At 41.1% G+C, this 23342-nt stretch overlaps 1 protein-coding gene across 1 annotated transcript; it reads left to right on the top strand.

Annotated features, from left to right (window-relative positions):
• The first annotated feature begins 3217 nt into the window (after positions 1 to 3217).
• c1qtnf4 (C1q and TNF related 4) lies at positions 3218 to 20456 on the top strand. Its single transcript, XM_026378923.1, has 3 exons — positions 3218 to 3329; positions 18229 to 18587; positions 19575 to 20456. Exons 2-3 carry the CDS (start codon positions 18234 to 18236, stop codon positions 20364 to 20366), a joined length of 1146 nt encoding a protein of 381 aa, XP_026234708.1. The 5' UTR covers positions 3218 to 3329; positions 18229 to 18233; the 3' UTR covers positions 20367 to 20456.
• The last annotated feature ends 2886 nt before the right edge of the window (positions 20457 to 23342 follow it).

The following is a 23342-nucleotide window of genomic DNA, read 5'->3' on the forward strand; positions in this document are numbered from 1 at the left end:
GCAGGTTTCACATGTTTCTACATGTGTTAGCCCACCTCACTCATGTAATGACTGTTGATTGTTGGACAGTTATAACTACACAGAGTAAAATGTGCCAAAACACACATAATTACAGCATTTAAAAAACCTAACATTAGCGTCAAAGCATTTGAAATCTGTCTACTCGTAGTGGTAATCAAGCATGACCCTGTTACACACAGTAGTGCTCCTCGCTACACATCTTTCACAGGACACTGAGCTAAATGAGTTATTTCCATTAAATTGTTTTGCACGTTGCAAACGATTCATTTGAATTTTTAGCTAAAAACTGAATCACTGCAGATTTCCATCAGTTACTTTTATGCAAATGTACCAAAGCAAACATGACAGCACCACATAATTAATAGAGAAGTAATAACTGTGATACATCAGCATTTCATTGGCGTTTTCCATCGAAGATGAGTCCAATAAATAGACTGAAACGTCATTTTGTTCGTCAATGTCATTTTTTTCTTCTTTAAAATTCTCCCTCAATCATAAACAACTCATTTTAATTTCAATATTTTTTGTGCAGAGAGACTGCCGTCGTTTTCTAGCATGATTGCCTCATTTTTATCCAAACAACTCTCAACTCAACACATGACTTTGATGTAAGCTTCTTTTAAAAAGATTCAAAACTCCTATGATTGCCACCAGTGACGGTGCTGCTCATTAGGATGTGTGTAGTTTCTGGAGTTGAGAAAGAAAACAGCAAAATCACAAAAAATAAAAAGAGAAAATGCTGCTCTAATTTAGGCAGAACACGAGTGACAGTCTGTCCATCCAACATAATGTTTATCATAAAGTTCGTCTCATAAAGCTGACGGTGGACCAGAGTGGACAAGATGGAATTATTTTTATGCTGTTATCTTGTGAAAGATGACTTTTTTTTTTCTTACTATCTCAGGAATAATAAACTCATTTTCTCATAAGATAATTTGTCAAAATCCAAATTAGTGTCTAGTTCATTCAATTTAAATTTAAATTTAGTCATTTAAGACAATTTTATCCAAAACGACAGGGTGCAGGGTAAGCATAAGGAGGTCTTTGCCTTGTTTTGATCACACCTGATCAAAATGCGTTTTTACTATGATGCATCAGTGAATAACTTTGATTTTTCTGCATAATGGAGGTGATGTTACAATAGTGGTTATTAGTCTCTCCCTCCCTCTGTGCAGTTGTCCACAGGCTGACAGAGCAGCATCATCTGTTTTCCTATTCTCAACTCCTGGAACACGTCCACCCAATCAGTCTAAGAAGAGTCATCCAGGTGAAGTTATCAGGATGTGGATCCACGCCCACTGGACCTCTGTTGTGTTAGGTCGTTTATTACTTCTTTGCTGTACCAGTGCACCAGTGCCATCCTCTCAGGGGATGTGTTGCTGTGATAGTTGTATGTCAGTGAAGATTTTCCATCATTCAGGTGAGACTGGACTTCCTTCTCGTTATGAAACATTGCACTACTCATCCAAGTAGCTTCTGTAGTCTGAAGAAAGCTGGTTAGTGGCTTTTCTTTTGGACTAAATAGGTTCATTAGGTGGACAAAGGACATCAGAAACGGTGTAAGCAGATGCAAGTCACTTAGGATCTAGTCACCACTCTCCCAACACTTCAGTGTGGCCTCCAGGGTGGAGGTAAGAAGTGGTCTTAATTTTCGGGGGCAGCATAATAAATTAGAGACAGATTACATCTGAGACCTGCTCCTCCACTGATGGAGGGAATTTCCACTTGAACACGAATAACTTCAATCAATCCGTTTCAAATTTGTCTATAGGAGGTTCTGCCGGAGCACACCAGAACGACATATCAAGCTTTTCTTTCTCCAAGAGCTGAGTCTGGGCAACGCCACAAAGAACCCGGCCCAGAAACAGAAAAACAGAAAACAAGTTAATTGAACCTGTTAGTACAAGATAACAGCATAAAAAATGCACCCATGGCCATTTGTCTGTAGTTTGACACCCCCTACTGGCAGGAGGACAATCTGCCTCTAGTTACAAACTTATCTGTTTTACGTTACAGACATTTTGAAAAACAATCAAATCCTGCAATTTAATTTTAAAACTCAGAAAAGCCGAACGACAGCGTGACTGAAACACGGGGGATAAAAACGTTAGATGGTATTTTAATTACAAGACCAGTTTATTTTGGTGGGATCCTGGCGAGTACAACCGTCTCTACACCAAAAGCTTTTCATTGAGATGTTTGCAGTCAGCTTTCTGGTGTTTTTGTGGATCTGTAAGAACAGCAAACTCTCACATGAATATCTGAAAAGTGTAAACAGAACCTTCTGTCAGTGTGTCCTGAGCTTCAGCGGCTCCTCACACACCATTACCTTTTTCCGCTTGTTGCCAGCCTGCCATTAGACCTGTTTAGCCTCATTGCGTGGCCGAGCTTCCCACTCTTTTCAGTCTATTTCTGCATGTTGGCCAAAACATAAAGAGCGCACCAGTTTGCTGAGAAGCGATCGGGATGCTCAGATGCAACAGAGCACGGCAGGCTGCCAAACACTGGCCAAGAAAAGCAAAAGCACAGGAGGGATTTAGTCAAGTGCTCATTTAAATATGAGCGAGCAACAGACTGTGGAATTTGAATGAGATTATAAAGGAAGACGGGGTGGGATGAATTTCAATTTGAGAGCATTACACATATTCTCTCGCTGTCTCTTCACCCCTTCTCTCCCATCCTCCCAGAGGTGAGATAATGAGCCCCAACAATGAGCAAGAGAGAGGAAGTTGGCAGTGTTCTCGCCACATAGTGAAACCCAACGGCTATTATGGCACAACTGCTCCTCCCCTTCTATTTATCTGTGAACACAAACACATACACACACTCCAGCAAACACACATGTACACACACACACACACACACACACACACAGATTAACAGAGCATCATATCTGAATGCATCTCACTATCCTTTTACTGCAGCGGTACGCATTGCACCTCCAAAACCACCTCATCAGACTAGAACTCCCCCCTTGGCAAATACAGTACTGACTGTATATATAGTGTATGGTTGTGTGTAGGTGTTGATGGTGAGGGTTAATGCAGCATGGGTAAAGGGAGGACACTCAGGGAGGGAGAAAGAGGCAGATGGTGAAAAAACAGCAAGTGATGGGGAAAAAAGAGCAAGGACGGCGAGTGGGGAGGGTGGGAGAGAGCAGAGAGAGAGAGCGAGAGAGAGAGAGGGGAGGTGGGACGGCAGAGCGAGTGTGTAAAGAGGCAGAGGAGGTTTATCCAACAGCACTGGTGAAACAGAACTTTCCGCTCTGCACTTCACACACAGAGAGGACAGCACACACATACAAACAGGTGAGACAACTCTCCATCACCTCTATCATGTGTCTGGTGTGATGCGATGCTGACATTTAGGTGTGAAGGTAAACGCTGGGTGCAGGCGTTCAACTTGGTGCAGTCCAAGTTGAGAGTGTGCAGGCATGTAGGGTAAACACCGGTGCATCGGTGGGGGGGTGAAGGGTGGGAGTCGAGTCCTGAGGGGTGAATGTCAACATAAACAAGAAAGAGAAAGAGTCCAGAATGAGGCTTTTCCAGCCCAGTCATCCTCTAATGGGGAGAATAAGTGTTGTTGTTACGTTAATGGACGCTTTCTTTAAGTGTTGCATTCTGTGTGAATGCTGGTGGAAAAGAGCTATACTGTGTTACTGTGTTTGCATTCAGCAGTCAAGCCGCGTCTTGGCAGCATGCATTATTAATCTACACTGATCTCCAGAAACGGCGATACCTCTTCAGGGGCAGAGGGAGAAATATATCCTGCAATCTCTCCACACTGTGTTAATATATGATAGCTGCACTGATATAATACACTGTATGAAAGGGGGCAGAGGGAGAGAGGCAACCTGCATGTTTTATATGCTCAGCTGTGCTTGCTTTGTCTTGTTTGTAGGTTACAGAAACAGTATGCATGGAAAACCTATGGTTTATTTATCTGTCATTATCTGTGGTGCAGAACCCCGTGGAAGCACAAGGCTGTGAATCAAGCTCAGGTGATGAGATCTCTCTTGTCTTCAGATGGGTTTCCACAGAGAGCACGCTGGCTCCTTTTGTCTGCAGATACAGTATCTTAATCCACATCAGTGTAACACACGGCTCCCACAGGCTACAGATTCACCATCTGACTCAGTGTGTGTGCACATTACACATCTGTAAGGGGCATACACTTGTGTTATTTACAGCATCTGTGTGTGTGTTTTTCTGCCTGCATCCAGCTGCTAGTTTTTATTTAAGGCTGACGGCATCTTCTGGTGTCATAAATCTTGATAAGACAATATTGTACACACGGAATACAATGACACAAAACTGAATCTCTGCATGCTTGAAAGATGGTTCTTATAAGTTTTGGATTTTGCTGCTAAAAGGAAGATTGCAGCTGTGGTCACAGCAGAGAGTGAATTAATGTCACAGTAAAAAGAACATTTGTGTCTAAATACAAAGACTTTATTTGTCACTAGTTAATTTAGCTGTTTACATTTGGATCTGTTATCATTACAATTCTGTTGGGACATTAAGTAAGTGGCTGAGGTGGATACAAAGCGCACGACTCTCAACAATAGGTATTGCCATTTATGTTAATGTGTGTTAATTATCGACATATTATTATGTTGACTTAACATTTTACCATTTGCAGTAGCTTACCATGCAGTTGCAGTGATGTTTTCAAGAGACAAGCTTGGACAGAGCGTGAAGAAAAAAAAGCTCACACTGCCCACAGAAAAACAAGACACAGGGCAGTGACCCTACTCTAATATTCAGCACCATAACTCGCCTTGAAGAGTGAACACCCTCAGCTGTTTACATTTCATCCAAGTTGCAGCCTTGATGCCGTCAGTCAGTCCCCTGTGTCTTGCTGTAGTTTTTCCAATAGTTTTAATTTAGGAATTGATCAGTCTGCTGTTCACTGTGGTGCTATGTGGTGAATTTCCCAGGCTGAGTCAGTTTAAGCTAAGTTAACAATAATTACAACTTCTTTTCATCTAACACATTAACTAATCAGCCACACACTTATTTCATGCAAGTTATTTTTAGATCTGGTTTAAATGTGAACAGTGCAAATACTTTTTTTTTTTTTCTTACAACCTCCCACACCATTACGAACCACACGTTCTCTCTGCATCTCACAGAGTATTAAATTACAGATTAGACTGTGTAAAACAGGTAAAGGCTTTAACAACTGCATAACAGTGCAGGCATCATCAAATGTGTTGACCACTTTACCAACGATGGATCTTAGCAGAGCTCTGCTTGTAAAGAGGTCCTGAACATGACACAGTGCAGTGCTGCTTCCAGTGCAATTAAATTTGGTGCATTTAAAGTCAAACTATAAAACATGTAAAGAGAGACATTATCTCGTACAATGACTTCTGTATGTTATAAATATGAATTAACATGATTACACTCCATATTATTACTACAATAAATATACAATTCTGGTGTATTTGCTGGAGAAGCGGTGGTTTGAGCTTTGAAATTCTAACAAGCTGCAGAAATAATTGATCTGCAACTGGTATTAAAGGATACGGTAGCTAAACTAAAGACACAATGAAGACTCTTTGTGTTACTTTTGAAGCATGAGGATGAAATGCATGATAAATTATAGGCCTCTCCTGACCATACATCAAGTCCTTGAGGCTCTTTTTTATGAATAGTGTCACTCAGAGGAGGTCATCTCTACAGCAATATTGATAAGACTCCATTGAATCAAGCTGGTGCTGTAGCAGTAAGACTGGCAGCATGCTCCGAATAAAACTGAATGTGCGTCATTTACAACGGCAGTGTAGCTGCTGCCGAATACACCTCTGCAAGGAACAACCAGAATACTCAAAGCAGATGGAAGTCTATTCATTCTGAGCTTGCCAGTGGAAAAAAAAAACACAACATGCATCCCACACGGGACAGAAAGCAACCAATCATAAGATTACTGAACAATTGCAGGTGAGCGAGTTGTGAAGCAGTGAGCACAGATGTGTGAGAATCACAGAAGTATGATGTGAGAACTACAAGAGAAAGAGAAATGCACTCTGATTATTTTTACGCATTAACTTCACACCTCGAGGTTCGGATTACTGCGAGTGTTATAAACAGCTCCTAAAATAAGCTCTGAGCAGAGAAGATGACAGTACTGCAGCAGAAGATGTCTTTGAAGGACACGGAGTGTCATCATCTGATAATCCTGCTGTTGCTGCACTAATCTGTCTCCTGAACATCTCTGTTGATTTAAGTTCATGGATCTAAATTCCTTTTCTTTATGTATCAAACCTCGTTCCATCCTCTAACAGAAAAACCCTGTGGACTTCATTAACTCTACTATTTAGAGTTGAATGCTGATTAGTTTGTGTGTTTCTGTTTCCTACGTTCCCCGAATTATTTCCGGCAGAATAAGCAATCTGTAATATATTATATGATATAATATATAATCAATGCTCAATGATGGAAGCATGGAGGAGAGAGTGAACCTCCGCCTGAACTCATTTAGTGAGACAGTTAATTACACAGGTAAATTATGAATTAAATCATTTTTTGATTTGTTGCCGAGATCAGTGTAACATTTATTTTTAAGGCAGGAAACGGCACCACAGTTCATGACTGTGTGATGTTGTGACATGCAGATAATTAGGCAGCGTGTAGGATCAGTTAACAAGTTCTCTGAGATACAAACCACTGACTTCATTTGAGTTTATGTTTGGACAAACTCGGAGCATTTGAAACAATTTAATGATTTACAAAGATTGTGTTGCATGCCCCAATATATTTTGCTTTGCCTGAGTATTGAGTTACGTTTCTCTACCCGACTCCTTATGTAGTCACTCGTCGTCTCTCATCTCAGCTACTGCTCTGCACAAATCAAACCCAGAGTAAGATCTCTGCAGAACTCCCTTAACTCTCTGTAGTGGCTTACAGGGGGGAAGGGGGCAGGTGGCCAGAGCTCGGCACACCACCGGTGATAGACTAATCCTATCAACAGTTGGAGACTGAAACTCAAGGTTTTCAGCCAAGGCCACAGCAGAGGTACAGGAGCTGGAACGACATGTTCACTTTAATTTGCTTTTGAGAAATTGAGTTACCAAATATTAATACCGTTTTTTTTACACCGTGTCATGACGCACAAGCTGCAGCAGTTTTAGTTTAAACATTTCCTCGCGACGCACTCCTGTTACATTATTCATAAAACAATGCATGTGGAGCGTCCAGTGGTACTGCAGGTAGCAGGCAGAGGGAGTGGGTGACAATGAACAACATCGTTTGGCTTCTTTAAAGTTCACATTTTGAGTATAGCAGACTCCAAAAGTTGCCTGGGCAACGGTATCTGTGGCATCCTCACTGCTGCAGTTTATGGCTTAAAGCCAGGGACCCAAGGAACTCTGAAGTCTAATGTAAATGCATTGGTAGTTTACTTTTAGGAGCCCAGGTTGCCTTCACTAACTTTACTGCCAGTTAGCTCTTCTCCTCTTGTGCACACTACTTGCATACTTTTTATTTTGTTCATTGACCAGAACAAGACAAATTCAGAACAGGTCAACTGATCAAGATGTTTCTTGCCGATTAAAACTTGCAGGAGCTTTTTGCTGCAATCTTACATTCACATTTCAAACCCAGCCCTGCTTTGTACATGACTGACATTTGTGTACTTGGTCCTCGTAATCACACACATAATTAACAGAGGCAGCCGGCCCAGTCTGCTGCCTCGCTCGTGTCTCGTCTGTCACCGGTGGATCGAACCCTGCCGTGTTTCCTGGCAGGACACCAGGTTGCTGCCATAGCTGTTACTCTTTCGTCCTCTCATTTTCTCTCGTTCTGTCTCTCTGCTGTTGCAGTGACATGTTTGAGGGAGCACTCTTTCTGCTCCAGCTTTTCTTTGTAGTCAGACTGTGGCAGGAGGAAGAAGACATTTACAGGAGGGATTAGAGTTCACAGAAATGGATCTTCTCTGTTGTTTGCCTCAGTTGACAAGTCTGGCTTACACCTTGAAATCTTTCCTTTGTATTCCTCCTTTCTTTCTTTTTGTCTCTCTTCCCATCCCTGCCATCCATCCAGTCCCCAGGCAGGTCCATGTATCTACAGTTGAGCAGGCAGCTGACAGCGCAGTGACAAGTGTTGAGGATGGGAGGATGAGAAGCAACGGAGGGAGGGATGCGGGAGGAGAGGGACTAATGAGAGGGACAGCAGCAGCAGCAGGGGTCTGTCACTGCACCTCTAGATAAAGGCACCCCCCAACTCTCTTTGATATCCGTCCCAAGTGACCATTTGCTCCATCGTCAGCTTGTACTGTGAGGTGGGGGTAGGGGTGCTCAATAGCCGTCTCCCCCTATAGGCAGTTCATACATCCATAAGCATAATGTAAAGAGAATTTAATAACGAGAAAAGAGAATAAAATTACTGATTGCAGATACACATAATACAACACTCTCCACACGATACACAGAGTACTGTTGTATGACTGGTGTTTGGCAGATGCTCATCACCAAGCTCAGACCAACAGACTCATGATCAAACCATTTCTCTGTACCGTCGCCGGTGGTTGAGACGCTCATTTACTTTCTGCGCAGAGGTTTTATATTATACATTTATATATATTTAAAGTGACACAATGTACCGTCTGCAAATGGGGTGTTGCTCCACAAACACGTATCAGTTATATAGGAGTGTAGGGACAAAGAACATATAAAGTTGTTTAGGCCATGTTGACTCCGTAATTTAATGACTCCGTAATTTAACCCGGTGTTTATCAGATTAATTTGCCAGCTTCCATTATGGTTACCGTGTGAAAAAAACCCTGAACCTCCAGTGATTTAATGCAAAACCTGCCTCCCTGAATGAAATCACACTCGTCTCTTCAATATTGCTTTAAGAATGACGAGTTTTAATAAAGTTTTAATCCTCCTTTTCCCATTTGTGCCAGATAAAATATTCCAAGAGCTGTTTTTATTCCAAAGTTCTCTGTTGGTAGATTCAAAAACCAAGGCAGTGTGAAGTCAAAGCCAGACTCCAGGTGCTTTCTGTCAGTTCTGCTGCCCAGAAACCTCAGAGGCCTCTGGGCTCTCGTCTGCACACATGGCTGATTACAGGAACTGTGCAACACAAAGTCGGTGGGGTGTACTCTCTGTCTCTACAATATTATACACTATATCATTCCCATCAAGACTAAAGAGCATAATCTTTCAGGATCGTCCTGTGACTTCAGTCATCCACATTTCTATTTCACGTCCTCATAATGGACATAATCATAACACTCGACTGAGCACTTTGATGTCCAGCCTCAGTTGAAGTGCACATTTTGATATTACTTCTAGTCAGAGGTGTGAACTTTCATACCCAGGCTCCCTCAGAAGCCAGCGCTTTGATTTTGCTCTCGCAGCAGGTAGGATGCCAACTGAGGCGGCTTCAGAACATCAGTCACACCCTTCAGCCTTCACAGGAAACAGAACATCAGTATTGATCATCACGGAAACCTACGTGTGCTGGGAGTTTTCTGTACATTAAAGTGAGCACATGCAGATGTTTTGCATTAAACCCATTGGAGGAAGTGAGAGAAAGAACTGGATTTGTCTCCTTTCTAACAAGTCCTGGGAGGTTTTAGATTTGGATTCATTCAGCTGCCGTGAAAGCACCAGGTAAAACACATCGATTTTTATTCGTCTTTTTTTTTTTTTTATCACTGCGCTCAACAAGTATGAAAGGTCACTGAATTGCAAAGGGTTGTGTATTTATTGTGTGTCCAACAGTGCACCGAGCCATACTAGTTAAAGATGATGGTGGCAGCTGTTTGGTCGAAGCATTTGTTGTGGTAGAAAAGCTTTTGTAAAATGAACGATCAACTTTTCTACACACACGTTAAAGTGGGATTTATTAAAACATCATAATCATTAAGTTTCAGACTGTGTGACGTTTGTGTTCACTTGTAGTTTACAGTTGTGTTTTAATCTACTGACCTGGTCTATTTTCTTTTTTGGATCCATTTATTCTTGGATTCTTTTTTCCGGTTCTACTTCATAGATTCAGAATCTGAGCAGATTAGTAAAAACTTGAATCTAACCAAAGCCTGAAGTCTTTATCCACTGCTGCACATTTGGTGAATTCTATACAGTACCTTGATCAAACTTCCAGATAGATTATACAGGTAGATGTGACTTGATCTTTGAATCACTACTTTGTCCTCTATTATAGGACAAGGCAGGCAAATGGTCTGAAATCCAGTTTTAAATTTAAACTTTAATACACTAACTACAGACTCTTTCCACTTTAGCCAGAGGGGTGGAAAGTAACAGACTGGTGAAAGCTTCAGAATTAATTTGTGAGTTGAATATGAGGATTACACTTTAATATTTTATACAGGTAAAGAACAATTAGCTTTACATCAAAAGATGTTTGAACGTATAGTATCCCACGATATTTCACCCTGGTCCAGAGTGATGGACTGAACAGCAGATTAACACAGTCGTCACTAAATCTTTGCTTTAATATGATAAAAAATTATCACAGCTGATGATTCATTATATCATTCAAGAATTATGATCCCTAATTGTCTGAGAAAGTGTATGATGAAGTTGTTCTGTACGCAGCACATGCATGTGCATGTTCAGGATTAAACATTATTATTTATGTTATTATCATCAACAGTGTTTAATAATCAGTCAGATGAATCTGTTGCAGCAGACGCAGACAGGATGGTTTTCTCTACATCGCCCACGGTGGCTGTAACCTCCCTCTTTTGTTACTGCTGCTATCACAACAGTTTCAATTTAACTGTGTAATATGGGCTAAGGTCAGATGAGAAATTGCTGAAATGCATTCCAGAAAAAGTACATTTGCACAAAGCCCTGTAGAGGTAGGTGGTTGAGAGCAGGAACAAGGTTGAGAGAAAACACGGTGTGCAGCTTTTTTTTGTTTGGTGCTGATCTGCAGAAAATTGAATCTGAAATTAAAGTGTAAGGTTGACGTGCAAACTTTCAGCATTTTAAACAGCAGGTTTAATCCAAATCAAAACTTGATGTCTCTCAAACCAGTGATACCTGATTCTTGTGGATCCAAGCTGTGAATAGCACCACGGTCGTCCTGTGACCACTTCTCCACATCCAGTTGTTCCAGCAACACAATCATTCAATTAGAAAAGTATTTGTGTTCCTCTCATCAATGAAAATGCAATAACCCCAGTACAGACTTGGTCTCTACCAGCTCCTGAGGGAAATATGTGCTCTCTAGCAGAGAGATGCTCCACTGTGTTCACCAGTTTGTCTCTAAGGGTGTGTGCCTGCTGCTGAGCAGGTAATGGACGGTGGCTTCTCAGAGCATCTCCTCTGAAAACAGCAGCAGTTGTGAACCCAAACAGTAACACTGGCACAAGAGGAGGTGAAAACTATGAAACCCAATCCCTAAATTTGCCCATTAATGTTGATCTGGAATAGGAATTCAAGTGTTTGTGGTTCCATGTCTACAGCTGACACCTCTCTAATACAAACTGTTGTAAGTCAGTATTTCAACCTCACCACTGCTACAATACTTTGACACAAATGTGGATACTTCATCACTACCTCCCTGAAGTCAGTGTTTGACAATCTCGAAACAGGACGGCTTTCTCTTTTATCTGCAGTAATATCCGTGTTGATGCCAATAAACACAAAGAGAGATGGAAAATTTTTATGAATAAGCACAAGAGTTCAGCTTCCGTGGTCTACAGGGTGTCCTGCTGCTTATTCCCATAGTTTGATGAGCATCCACGCTGCTTTAGACAAAGTGTCATAGGCTGTAATTATTTTCTCATCAGGATCGAGCTCCTCTGCTCTCACCACACGAGGATTGGACTCACAGATTTCATTTCTGTGGGGCTTTCCAGGCTCCATGCTGCAATTTTAACAAAAGTCATTTTCAAAGGCGCTTTTGCTCAAATGGCAGTGGGAGAGGAAGCAGCCGCCTCCACCACTGCTTCTCCTTTTGTTCTGAGAAGAGGGGGGGGCGGCTGTTGGCCTTCAGCTCGAGCTTCACAATGGATGTTTGTCCAAACTCATAAAGCAAAAGCTGTTTCATCCTTTGAGAGTGGGTAAACAAGGACAAAAATGGAGATGCCGTTTCTGAACATGAAAATGCAGACGGGGGGGATTTAAACCAAAACGGCCTTTTAAAATAGAGAATTTCCATTTCTATCTTTGACACTTTGCTCATAATTTTATGAAAACGCTGAGCTGGTATTTAGGTGGAAATTACAAGTACCTACAGTACAGTATATTCTGTAGGTTGAAGTCTTAGACAACAACAATACTGACATTGAATTTCCAGTGGAGTTGAAAACTACAGGCGACATTATATCCGGTCATTATCCAACATCTTAATTTAATTACCTTTCTGTGCAGATCTAAACATTGACTTGACATTCAAATTAAAACAGTTCTGTTTTGTGGGACGATATCGATGTCAGCTTATATATTTATTTTCACTACCTACTGCACCATGTGTATGTGTGATGAGTGTTTCTTTGTTATTTCGGCTTCAGTGCAGCCAGGCGGTCGTGCTCAGCTACACAACAGAACAATAGTTCTCTCTATGTGGCTTTGATCTAATGAGAGAGACAGAAAGCGAGAGATGGGGGGTTGGAGACAATGAGTGAGAAAGCGCGGTTGTTCAGGGAAGCAGAGAAGAGAGATAGATTTACACTTGGATCATGCTGCGACTGAAACAGCTACTCCAAGAAACGATTTGATTTCAGCGAGAACGAAAAAGAGCTTAGAATAGAAACTGAACTGTGTGGATCTGAAGAGTGATTCTAATTTTAGAGCAAATTACCTTTATGGGCTTCTTATTACACTAATTACAGCTCTGGATATTGTATAAAAGCTTTATAAACTGTAATTGATCTCAGGTAGAACAGGCAGCGTTCTGCACGACGGAGTTATCTATGACCTCACTCTCAAAAACTGAAAACTTTGGATTTATCTGCATTATTATTATCTGTAATTCATAACAGCTGGTCCTTTGATGAGAACTCAAAGTTAGAAGCTTGTGTACAAATACCAAAGAAGCCTTTCAGCTGATGACCACGACTTGAATGAGAATCTCCACATTTAAAGACACAGTCTAACCCTTTTCTAATATTGTTACTAGAAACATTTCCTAAACTTATCAAACTGCACAGAGAAAGCGTTTTCATGCTGTTGAAGCCTCCTGTAAACAGGACTCATTAAACAGCACCTCTAACTGATGCAGCACCGCGGCCATGTGGACAAAACACGATTTGCCAGACAATGCACTGATACATAAATAAAACTGGTGATTACACAAAGCTGTAGGGTTGTTAAATTAGCTGGCAGAGTCCTGCATGTTATTTTAAATAACTCTGAGCATATCACTTGAAAAAACCTGAAATAAGACTGCAGCCAACACTGACATAGTCTCTTACTGACACCAGCAGCTCAGCTAAACTGTTGATTACACTTTCAACAGAAACAGCCCAGATCACAGACGCATCACTTTTATCCAATCTGTGATGTAAATTTAAAAATAATAAAACTACATTTAATTTTTAATATAAGACTCCAGCCTGCGTCTCACCTGATGAAGGTAAACGTCACATATATGATGTTAAACAATGTTTAGCAGGACACATATGCACGTGTTTCACTTCACTTAGACACATTGAGAGGTGCTTCGATGAGGGTTAAAAGAACTCCTGTGACATTTAAATGATGACACTTCAGCAGGAGGAAATATGAAAACATTAACAGGCTCTCAGAGCAGACTTAAAGGTAATATCAACTAGTAATTCTCGGGCAGCTGGTGAGACTCAAAGTGGTTGTTTCGCTTCAGTCTGAGGGCTAATGTGTTTGTTATCACCTTTAGCAGACGGCCCAGCATGGAGGGAAAATTCACACACACACAACCGCAAAAGTATTGTCAAACATTTAATGTATGTATTCACCCGACACACGGCTAAATATCTCTATGTGTGCATGCACTCTGCTCATAACCTTACTGTGCGCACACACACACACACACACACACACACACACTCAACTACATAGATGTAAACACCTACACATGCATAGCTAAATGCCCAAAACACACACTTCCTCAAACACACACCAACAGCAACCTACGCAGAAGCACCCAAACAAAGTTTTCTAGGCCACACACACATTTACAATACATCCACTCACCCACATACAAACACAAGCAACAGCTTCCTACACCTACAAGTTTTGTTTTTAAACCGACTCATTTGTTCATCTACTCTTTCGTTCATTTCATTTCCTCTCCCTCCTCCCGTCTTCCATTTCATCTCTGTCTCAATCACCAGTTATTGATCTGCTTCCAACCAGGAGAAATCAGCTCCTTCTGCTATTTTTAGACACAGAAAAAATCTCAGGGAGAAGCTACAACCTGAGTGAGAGATGGAGGCACAATGTAACTGAGGTGCTGAGGTAGGTGCAGCTTCAGGTGCAGCTTCAGGCCTCGATCCTCGAGTCTCAACACTTTCACAATCTGTTGTATAATTTTAAAACTGCATGAAGGTCAGTCTAAAAATAAGGCTGTCTTTGAAATCCTTGATAGGCTGACCTTTTGGAGACAAAAGGGTTCCGATCCTGAGTTTGTGCTTGCTTGATAACTGTATAACGATAAACAGTGAGAAAGTGGATGGATGAATCGTCATTTGGTGATTTGTAATTACAGAAAACAACTGAAATGAATATAATCCATGGGATCATTGAGATGAATTACAGAGAGGAGAGATCATTTCAAAAACAGATTCTTCCAGTCTCTAGGTTAAAGCCCTGTATTCACCTCATAATGCTACATGTGCTGGTGGTCACATGACATTTTCCAAATGAGTGGGAAGTAGAACCATGGAGAGGAAACGATGAATCTATAATATCCTCTCCACTTCAGACAAGTATCAACAACAGCTTTCATCAAAGTCATTTACGTGTGCAGGTTCCAGTGAAGCTGGGAGAATGACGAGTGCTCAGGAGATATTAACCTCACTCTGGAACAACGAGAAGTCATTCGATCAGCATTAGCTGTGTTTATCGTTTACAGATGATGTTGTGTACAGTTTCTGGTAAGAATAAAACAACACAGACCAATCACAAACTGAATCAGCGCCAGTGTCTGAGTGAAAACTGCAGTAGTAGGAGAGTTCCTGGTTTTTATTATTACTCCCAGCATCACGGCCTCTCTGCTCCAGTCTAAAACAGACTGTATCTCAACAACTACATGGATGCTATTAAACTTTGTCTAAACTGTTTGGGTTATCTCCCTGAGTGGGTGTGGAAGTTTTTCACACCAACATACTGCACGACCAGTAAACAGTAAAACAAAGTACAAACTAGAGATTTAGAGATTATAGAGACTGTAGAGATTCACATAGAAGCTCCAACAGTTGAACACAGTACTGATACTTTCTCTACAGTTTCCAGTTCCTGAAGACGGGAAAAAACAGAACACAGCAGTGTTACATCGCTGTTCTGCAGCCTGTTGCTTTTCAGTAACTATCAGCTGAAAACTTTACAAACATCAGTTTTATTGTAGCATGCTGCAGTTATATACCCGTCTATAGTCTGTAGCAGGGACCATGATCTGTGCTGCCAACCTGTGGACTGCACCTACGGACCAGGTCACATGGCTGCAGAAAAACCTTTTCATCAATTTGAGATCACTGCTGTAAATGAACATTTCCAGGATGTTTACAGACTCAGCAAAGTACAGTGTAGACTGGTAAGAAAAAGTAAGTGAATGCTATGCTATGTTTTCTGCTAAAACTGATCCTGAACAGCTTAGAAATACTATGACAACACCAATTTCTGCAAACTGGTCACTTACTTTTCTTGCAACAAATATATGCATGTGATTTACTAAATACTAATGTTAGTGTTCAGATTACTGCAACCCTCCTCCCACATGCTGCATACAAACAGTAAATACTGTTACCAACAACTGTTAATAGCAGAGTGCACAGATATTAGTTTACCCTAAAAGACTGAAGGGCACAAACAAACTAAACTAAAAAAAAGGAATTGCTTTTTTTACACCAGCAGGAACTAGTTCTGTTTTACTCTTTTCTGTTCTGTTGCTCCTCCCTGTGCTCATCTCCCATGGGCGCTCATTACGGAAGAGCTTTGTTTGATCTGTTCTTTCATTGCTGTTTGAACCAGAAGCATCACGCTCTCTAAGGAGCATAGTCAATCAACGTGACTTGCTAAAACAGCTGCCATTACATAGACAAATAAACGCAGTTTTAATAGTGCAGGATGCCAATTTAGCTTTTTTTGGACTATGGTTTAAAAACAAAATAAAAGAGGTGCTCTGATTCATAAAGACAAATCATAACATCTGCAGCGAGCTGGTACTGCAGCAGATTTCACTCTTGCAGAAAGGATTTCTCCCCTGCTGCAGCGGGACGAGTAATCAGACAAAAATGATTAGTTGTGCCTCGGTGCCTTAAGTACGATTCGAGTCTATAATTAGTTTCCATTTAAAGAGGTCGAATTGGTGTAAACATACCAGAAGAGCATTTAGTTACAACGGTAAATAGCTTCAAGGCCTCGGCAGTGAAAATGAATGTAGTGCAAAATAAACAAAACCAATACGCATGAATTAGACCGAGTATCATCACAAGCTGCAGTGACGACGTGCTCATTCAGAGGTGAAGAAGTGATTTACACCGAATAAAGTAAATATAGTCTGAGTGGCCAACGTGCTGATCAGGATCAGTCAGATGAACTGAGAGATATGTCTTAGTAACATGAATCTGTGTCAGGCCAACACACCAGCAGTGTGATAGAGTCTAATTTACAGCTATGATGACTCTGAGATAATAAAGATAATCTCATATAGTTTTATTCTATTCTCTTCAATGATATTTAAACACCGTTCCTAGTTTACTGTTGAAAGCTTCCTGAACACGGAGGCAGCTCCTCAGAGTCCTCTGTAGCTGCGTCCTTTTGTTTTCAGGGCGCTTTGAGAAAGCTGTCAGCTCCACCTGTGTGTGTCTGCTCGTTCATTAGAGGAGGACAATAAGACAATGAGAGCGCTTGTCTCTGCTAATAAGAGACACATTAAAACCTCCTCTACTGAGAGCGATCTGCTTGAATGGCTTAAACAGAGCAGAGGGATGGTGTGTGTGTGTGTGTGTGTGTGTGTATTTGAATTGTACTTAGAATTGTTGTTCATTGTTGGCTATGTTATATATTTATAGGGAGCATTTTTCCCCCCAACTGTATTTAAGGACTGTACATTAGTGAAATATCTGTGTTTAATCGTGGCCAGGTCTAATTTAAATATAATAAGGAATGAAAAAACTGAGTTTTACAGAAATAGATTCCTAATCATAACTGATCCGTAAGTTGGAGAGTAACCGTCAACACATCTGATTTTATCTGCAGTCAATACTTTGTGACGTGCAGAGAGTTTTGTGACGTCGTGGTTCACGAGCTGTTTTCACGTGTTGTTTTGTGCACATGGTGTCAGTGAGACACCATGTGTACACAACAGCTGAGTACATTCAGTTCAGTCTCACATTCTTCCATGGAAATGACAATTTATTAAACTGTTTTCATATTATTCATATTATTCTAACATGTTTCCCCTTGAATAAGATGAATCATGTGTTTGACTGTTCAACACTAGTTCTGAACTTGAACCATAAAGAAAAGACATGGTGTTTGAAATGTATATTCCTAAATTACAGAAGCGTATGTGACCATTTCACTAGTTATTACGCAGTTTATTGTCCTTCCCAGCACCTAGATGTTGGTGTTTATTCACCAGATGACTAAAACCTGGCATCAAAAGACAAAAGTCTGTAATCCAATAGTTCTGAATTGAAACAAAGAAATTGCCAATTTAAAAAAAATCCATGGTTATTTGTGTGTTTTATATGAAACATTTAATAACTTCGGCATCTAGTGGTTTGAGGCACATACCAGTCAACTGTTGAATCCAGTCAAATGACAAAGCTGTTTGATAGGATAATCAAAGAAGGAAGGGGTTCTTCAGCACGGTGGCCCTCCACCCAACTATTCCCAAAGCGATAATACTAGAAATTGTCTTTAAAATATTTGCAGTACAAAGTACAAAGATCTCTCTGACTTGATTTTAGAAGCTAACGTGCTTCACTCACATAGAAATGGGCGATTGAGGGTTGGATTTTCTTGTAGCTAAAACTGCACATGTAATAAACCCCCTTTCTCATTTCTCAATGTTCCTGCAGAAACGATGCTGCTCCCAGCGACTCTAATTGGTGTGCTATGCCTGAGCCATGCAGGCGGGGCGTGGGGCTTCGCTCGTCTGCTGGATGACGTGGAGCTACGTTCAGCTTTCTCGGTCGCACGCACCAACAGTATGGAAGGTGGACCAAAGATGACGGTGACCTTTGACGCGGTTTATGTCAACATCGGAGGGGATTTTGACCCAAAGGCTGGTTTGTTTCGCTGTCGTATCCCCGGGGCCTACTACTTCTCCTTCACAGTGGGAAAGTTTCCACATAAAGACCTGTCTGTGATGCTGATGAAGAACAGAAACGAGGTGCAGGCCATCGTGTATGAGGAGAACGCTGGAGAGGAGAGGAAGGTAGGTTACCCCCCCACTGAAGAAACAGTTCAACTTTGATCTTTAGCATCTTCATCCTGCTGCATCACCCTGACATTATGAATAAACCCTCTGGCGTGGAGGTCCAGGTCCAGGGGCAGGAAACATCTCCAAATCATGACACTCCCTCCACCGCACTTTACTGTGGGGATGTTTTCATGTTTGTTGATGGTTCTCTTTTTAACTATGTTTTCTTACCACACATATCAGTTGTCCCAGTACTGCCTCACGGTGGTCTTTGGCAAACTTCAAGCATGATGCAATGCTTTTTTCCTCCATGATGTTCTGCCATGGACAACATGTCTGTTCAATGTTTTGCATATGGTTGACTCATGAACAGAGATGTTAACCAGCAATGAATGAGAAGTAGAAATGAGAAAGAGTGACGTGTATTTTTAGGTCTTCTTTTATTAATTTCTGTCTGCTGCAGTGGTTGTAAAAAGCTGACACAGTGACACAAGGAGGCTCATCAATGGTTACAGATACTGCTAAAGAGTTTCAAACAGCTTTCACACAGATTTAACAGCTGTCTGTGGAGACAGAGCTCGACTAAAAACAACACTTATAAACACTTTGAATAAACACCTTTAGTGGAAAAGACTTTTTAGTCACCAAAGTGTCAAAGAACAACTGTTCTCCTTGAACTTGTACAGTAAAATCAACTAAAATGATGATATGTCAGTACAGTATATTATTTAGCTCAAAATCACATCCACCAGCAAAAAACAGCTAATAAGTAGGTAGGCCTACTAATAATACCAGAGCTTTGTTTTTAAGGTAAAAGCAGCAGGGTTGTTATCACACAGGATATGTATGAAAAGCAATAAAAAGCACAAAAGAGGGGATTCCACACTCCCTGGAACGAAGAGCTGCGTGAGGTAGATCATTGGCTTTTGTTTGGTATCAGTGCCTTGATCTAAAACGGACCCAGATCCATAGTTGTGATAATAAGTCTGCTTCTATCCTCAGGTTCAGAGCCAGAGCGTGATGCTGCAGCTGGAGTTCGGTGACACCGTTTGGCTGCGTCTCCATGGTGATCCTCGTTATGCGCTCTACAGTAACACCGGACACTACACCACCTTCAATGGGTACCTCATCTACCCGGACACCTACGGCTACCAGACGCACCAACACCATACCGAATACAACTCCCAGCAGCCCCAGCTTGACGACACACCACTAATAAATAGCAACCAGGCCACAGAGAACACGAGGACAAAAGACACGATGGAGGACAAGCAGCTGCAACATAGAGAAGAAGAGGAAGATGATGACAGCGATGAGGAGGACGACCAGAGATCTGCCTTCTCAGTAGGGCGCACCCAAAGCATCGTGGGAGTCAACCAGGTGGGTATGCCTCAGCACCAGCCAGTCAGCTTCGACACGGCATTTGTCAACATCGGAGAAGACTTCAACGTGACAGAGGGGGTGTTCATCTGTCGCATACCCGGTGCATACTACTTCTCCTTTAACGTGGGTAAGCTGCCACAGAAGACGCTGTCCGTCAAGCTGATGAAGAACCGTCTGGAGGTGCAGGCGATGATCTACGATGACAGCCAGGGTGAGAAAGCTCTGCAGAGTCAGAGCTTGATGCTGTCGCTGAAACCAGGAGACACTGTCTGGCTCTACTCCCACCAGAGAGATGGATTCGGGGCCTATAGCAACCACGCGAAGTACATCACCTTCACTGGCTTCCTAGTTTACCCAGATTTCCCCGCCACCAGCAGCACCAGTCAAGCATATGCAGACAAGAAACCCTAGCTGCACAGCATGGACCAGGGACTGAACATTGTGGAGGAAGTCATGCAAGATGTTTGAAGTCCACAGAAGGTTGAAGGACAGTTGTGTGAAGAATGCTGGTAATGAATGCTGCTTTGTGGCTTAAATGAAATTCTCTTCAATTTCCAGCTAATGGCCCATGATGTGACTTCATCCAACAAATCTGGAGCCTTGAATGACAGAAATGTGATCTCTAATTGAATATTTCACTCTGTAATGAAAATGCTGTCATTATCTAACAGCCAAACCCCCACTTACATCAATATAATTGTTAGATTATGACAATTTAATGTGAATTCATACTGTACTGCAGTGTTTATTTGACGGCTATACTCTAATCAGTTGTTACTTTGCTCATTAAGAATTTTCAACAAATATTTGAGGAGCTTATAAAATGACACCAAGTCACAGATACAATTAGAGACGGAATGATCAGTAAAAAAAAAAACTATTTTAATAACAGCTACCAGTTACCCCGCCTCTCACCTAATGACAGCTGGGATTGCCTCCAGTACTCCCATGACCCTCGAGTGGACGAGCGGTTAAGAAAAAGGATGAAATCTTCTTGAGATTTTACTGTTGTTCAGACAAACAAGCAACTTAAAAATATATTTTTATTGCTGTGGATCCACGTACGTCCTGTGAAATTGTCCTAGAAGAAAAAGAAACTCCAGGTTCCTGAATTGCAGCTCACATCTGATTAAAGTGAATCAAAGTATCACTATTAATGTGATAATAATAATTAATACCCATTTTGGGCACTTATTTGAGTTGTAGGCAGTGCTCTCTGAGTGAAGTTGAGGAGATAATCTCAGAATTTTGTTTTTCCATGTGAAATATTAATTCCATCCATTTGTTATCCTTCAAAGATTTTCTGCTTGTTTAAAAAAAAGGCACTTTATTTATGTCTTTAGAGGTATGTGAAAATAATATGAACAGTGTGTTCTGTGTTACAATAAGCTCCTTTCCTTCAGTTGGGTGTTTCTTGTCCTGATACTCAGCCACAGCAGGAGCAGAAGACAAAAGGACAAACCTGACTTCGTTCTAGAAAAGCTCAGACTGCTTTCCCCTCCAACTATTGACCACATGCGACCTTCAGGCCTGCGGGGATCTAGGCCATAATTTGGTTTCTAATTCTAGCAGCGTTTAATTCATTTCTTCAGATGGCGACCACTGTGGGGAAAATTGAATTGCTTCTCCCAGGCCACTGTAATATGCATGTGTGTTTAATTTCACACCGCCAGGAGAAAGATGATGCGGCAGAAATTGTGATGAACCCTGACTTTATAAAATCGCCTTCTCTGCTGGAGAGGCACCATGTGAAGTTAAACTTTGATTGAACATTTACATTTTAATTTATTATTTAGCTGGATGCAAATTTGTGAAAATTTTAGACCATGATCTAAACACATCTGTGCACTGAAAGGAGAATGACCTACTTCTTCCCCTTGTCACCCTTTGAGTGGATAGAACCGGCGAGTCTGCAAACAGTTGCTTATTTATGTATTACCAGCATTTACAGGCCAACATGATCATTATTCATTTAGAGCTAGTGTGCCGTACTGGCAAATAAAGTTATATCTCAAAACTTTCTAGGATTATGTTATATAATATATTGCATCCTTCAAAAATATATCTGTACAAGTCTCATATTGTGCTAGTTCACCGTTGTTAATTCTACTCTATTGTATCTGGACGGCAGAAATCTGAGAATACATATCCCAAAACCTGTGTACAGAATACCAAAACTACATCCAAGTTTAGAGTCTTCTTATAATTACTGTTTTTATTATATATTTAAAAATAACAAACCAAATTTAAAGTCTCTAATTACAACAGTGGATTCCAATTTGTGGTTTGACACCTCAAAGCAGGTGTGAGACGAATCCAAGGAGGCCACAGGGAGATTACAAAGAAAGAGAAACAAAGAAAGCAAATGTAACACAGAGATTTTACCTTTTAAGGCCTCTACTAACTATTAACATACAGACAATATGAGATAGAAAGATCAACCTTTGGTTTTACTGCTCATTGTGCAAAAAGACAAAAGGCCACAAACAGGCAAGGCTTGGAGCACTGGCTACTTAACAGACCAGAAACAGACCCTGGAAAACAGTGAAGCCACAGAAGTGTGTGCAAGTTTAACAGTTTCCATTTAAATTAAAAATCAACAAACTTACTTGTAAATAAATGGATCTTAACTGACGCAATGGTGTTGATTACAATATTTAACTGGCAGTTCGCAAATTATCATAATGTCACCATAATACAGTCAATACGCACAATTCAGAAACTGCTCCACAAACATAGCACCTACCTCTGTCGCACAGCACAACACGCTGTTCAGGGGTCGATGAACGTCATTGTGTCGACTCCATGTGCTGCCCGGCGTCAGGTGTACGTCACCTGGCGTTTCAGCGTGCGTAAAGAGCGTGAAGTTGTGCGTAAAGCCGTATCCGCTGTGCGTACAGGCGCGCACAATTTACCAAAAAACTAATTTACCAAAAAACACATAAAAATACGGTCTGTTGGACGTTAACGTGGATAAACTGAGTGTTTGCATTTTAGAAGGATACTGAGGTGTTTGAGCTTATTTTTTCTCTATGTAATTATGCATGATGTTATAAGGTCTGTTTATTAGATCATGAAGCCTGGTGGGTTGTTGCGTTGCAAGAAAGTTTGTGTTGTTTCTCTTGCTGGAAATAATGTCAAAATGGCACATGCAGTCAAGTTGAGCCTCCTTTGTGTCATAGTTTACTGCCAATTAAATGTATTATATCATGAAAAAAAACTATGTATTAGTTAACTGTAGTTATTCTAATTGAATAAACTAAAAAATGCTCAGGTAAGCAAACACAGGCTGCACATGATAGTTGAAATATGGCAAACACCCAGACTTTCAGTGATAATCTGCTAAACTGCTTGTGGTCTAATGTAACTGTAGACAAGTACAGCAGT

Source organism: Anabas testudineus, chromosome 3 (genome assembly GCF_900324465.2).
Source record: "Anabas testudineus chromosome 3, fAnaTes1.2, whole genome shotgun sequence".
Taxonomy (NCBI): domain Eukaryota; kingdom Metazoa; phylum Chordata; class Actinopteri; order Anabantiformes; family Anabantidae; genus Anabas; species Anabas testudineus.

Bases quoted from the DNA above. Each gene is read 5' to 3' on its own strand.
- c1qtnf4 (XM_026378923.1), top strand. From the start codon at position 18,234: ATGCTGCTCCCAGCGACTCTAATTGGTGTGCTATGCCTGAGCCATGCA. The intron at 18,588-19,574 runs GTAGGTTACCCC...TTCTATCCTCAG, and splicing joins ACGCTGGAGAGGAGAGGAAG to GTTCAGAGCCAGAGCGTGAT.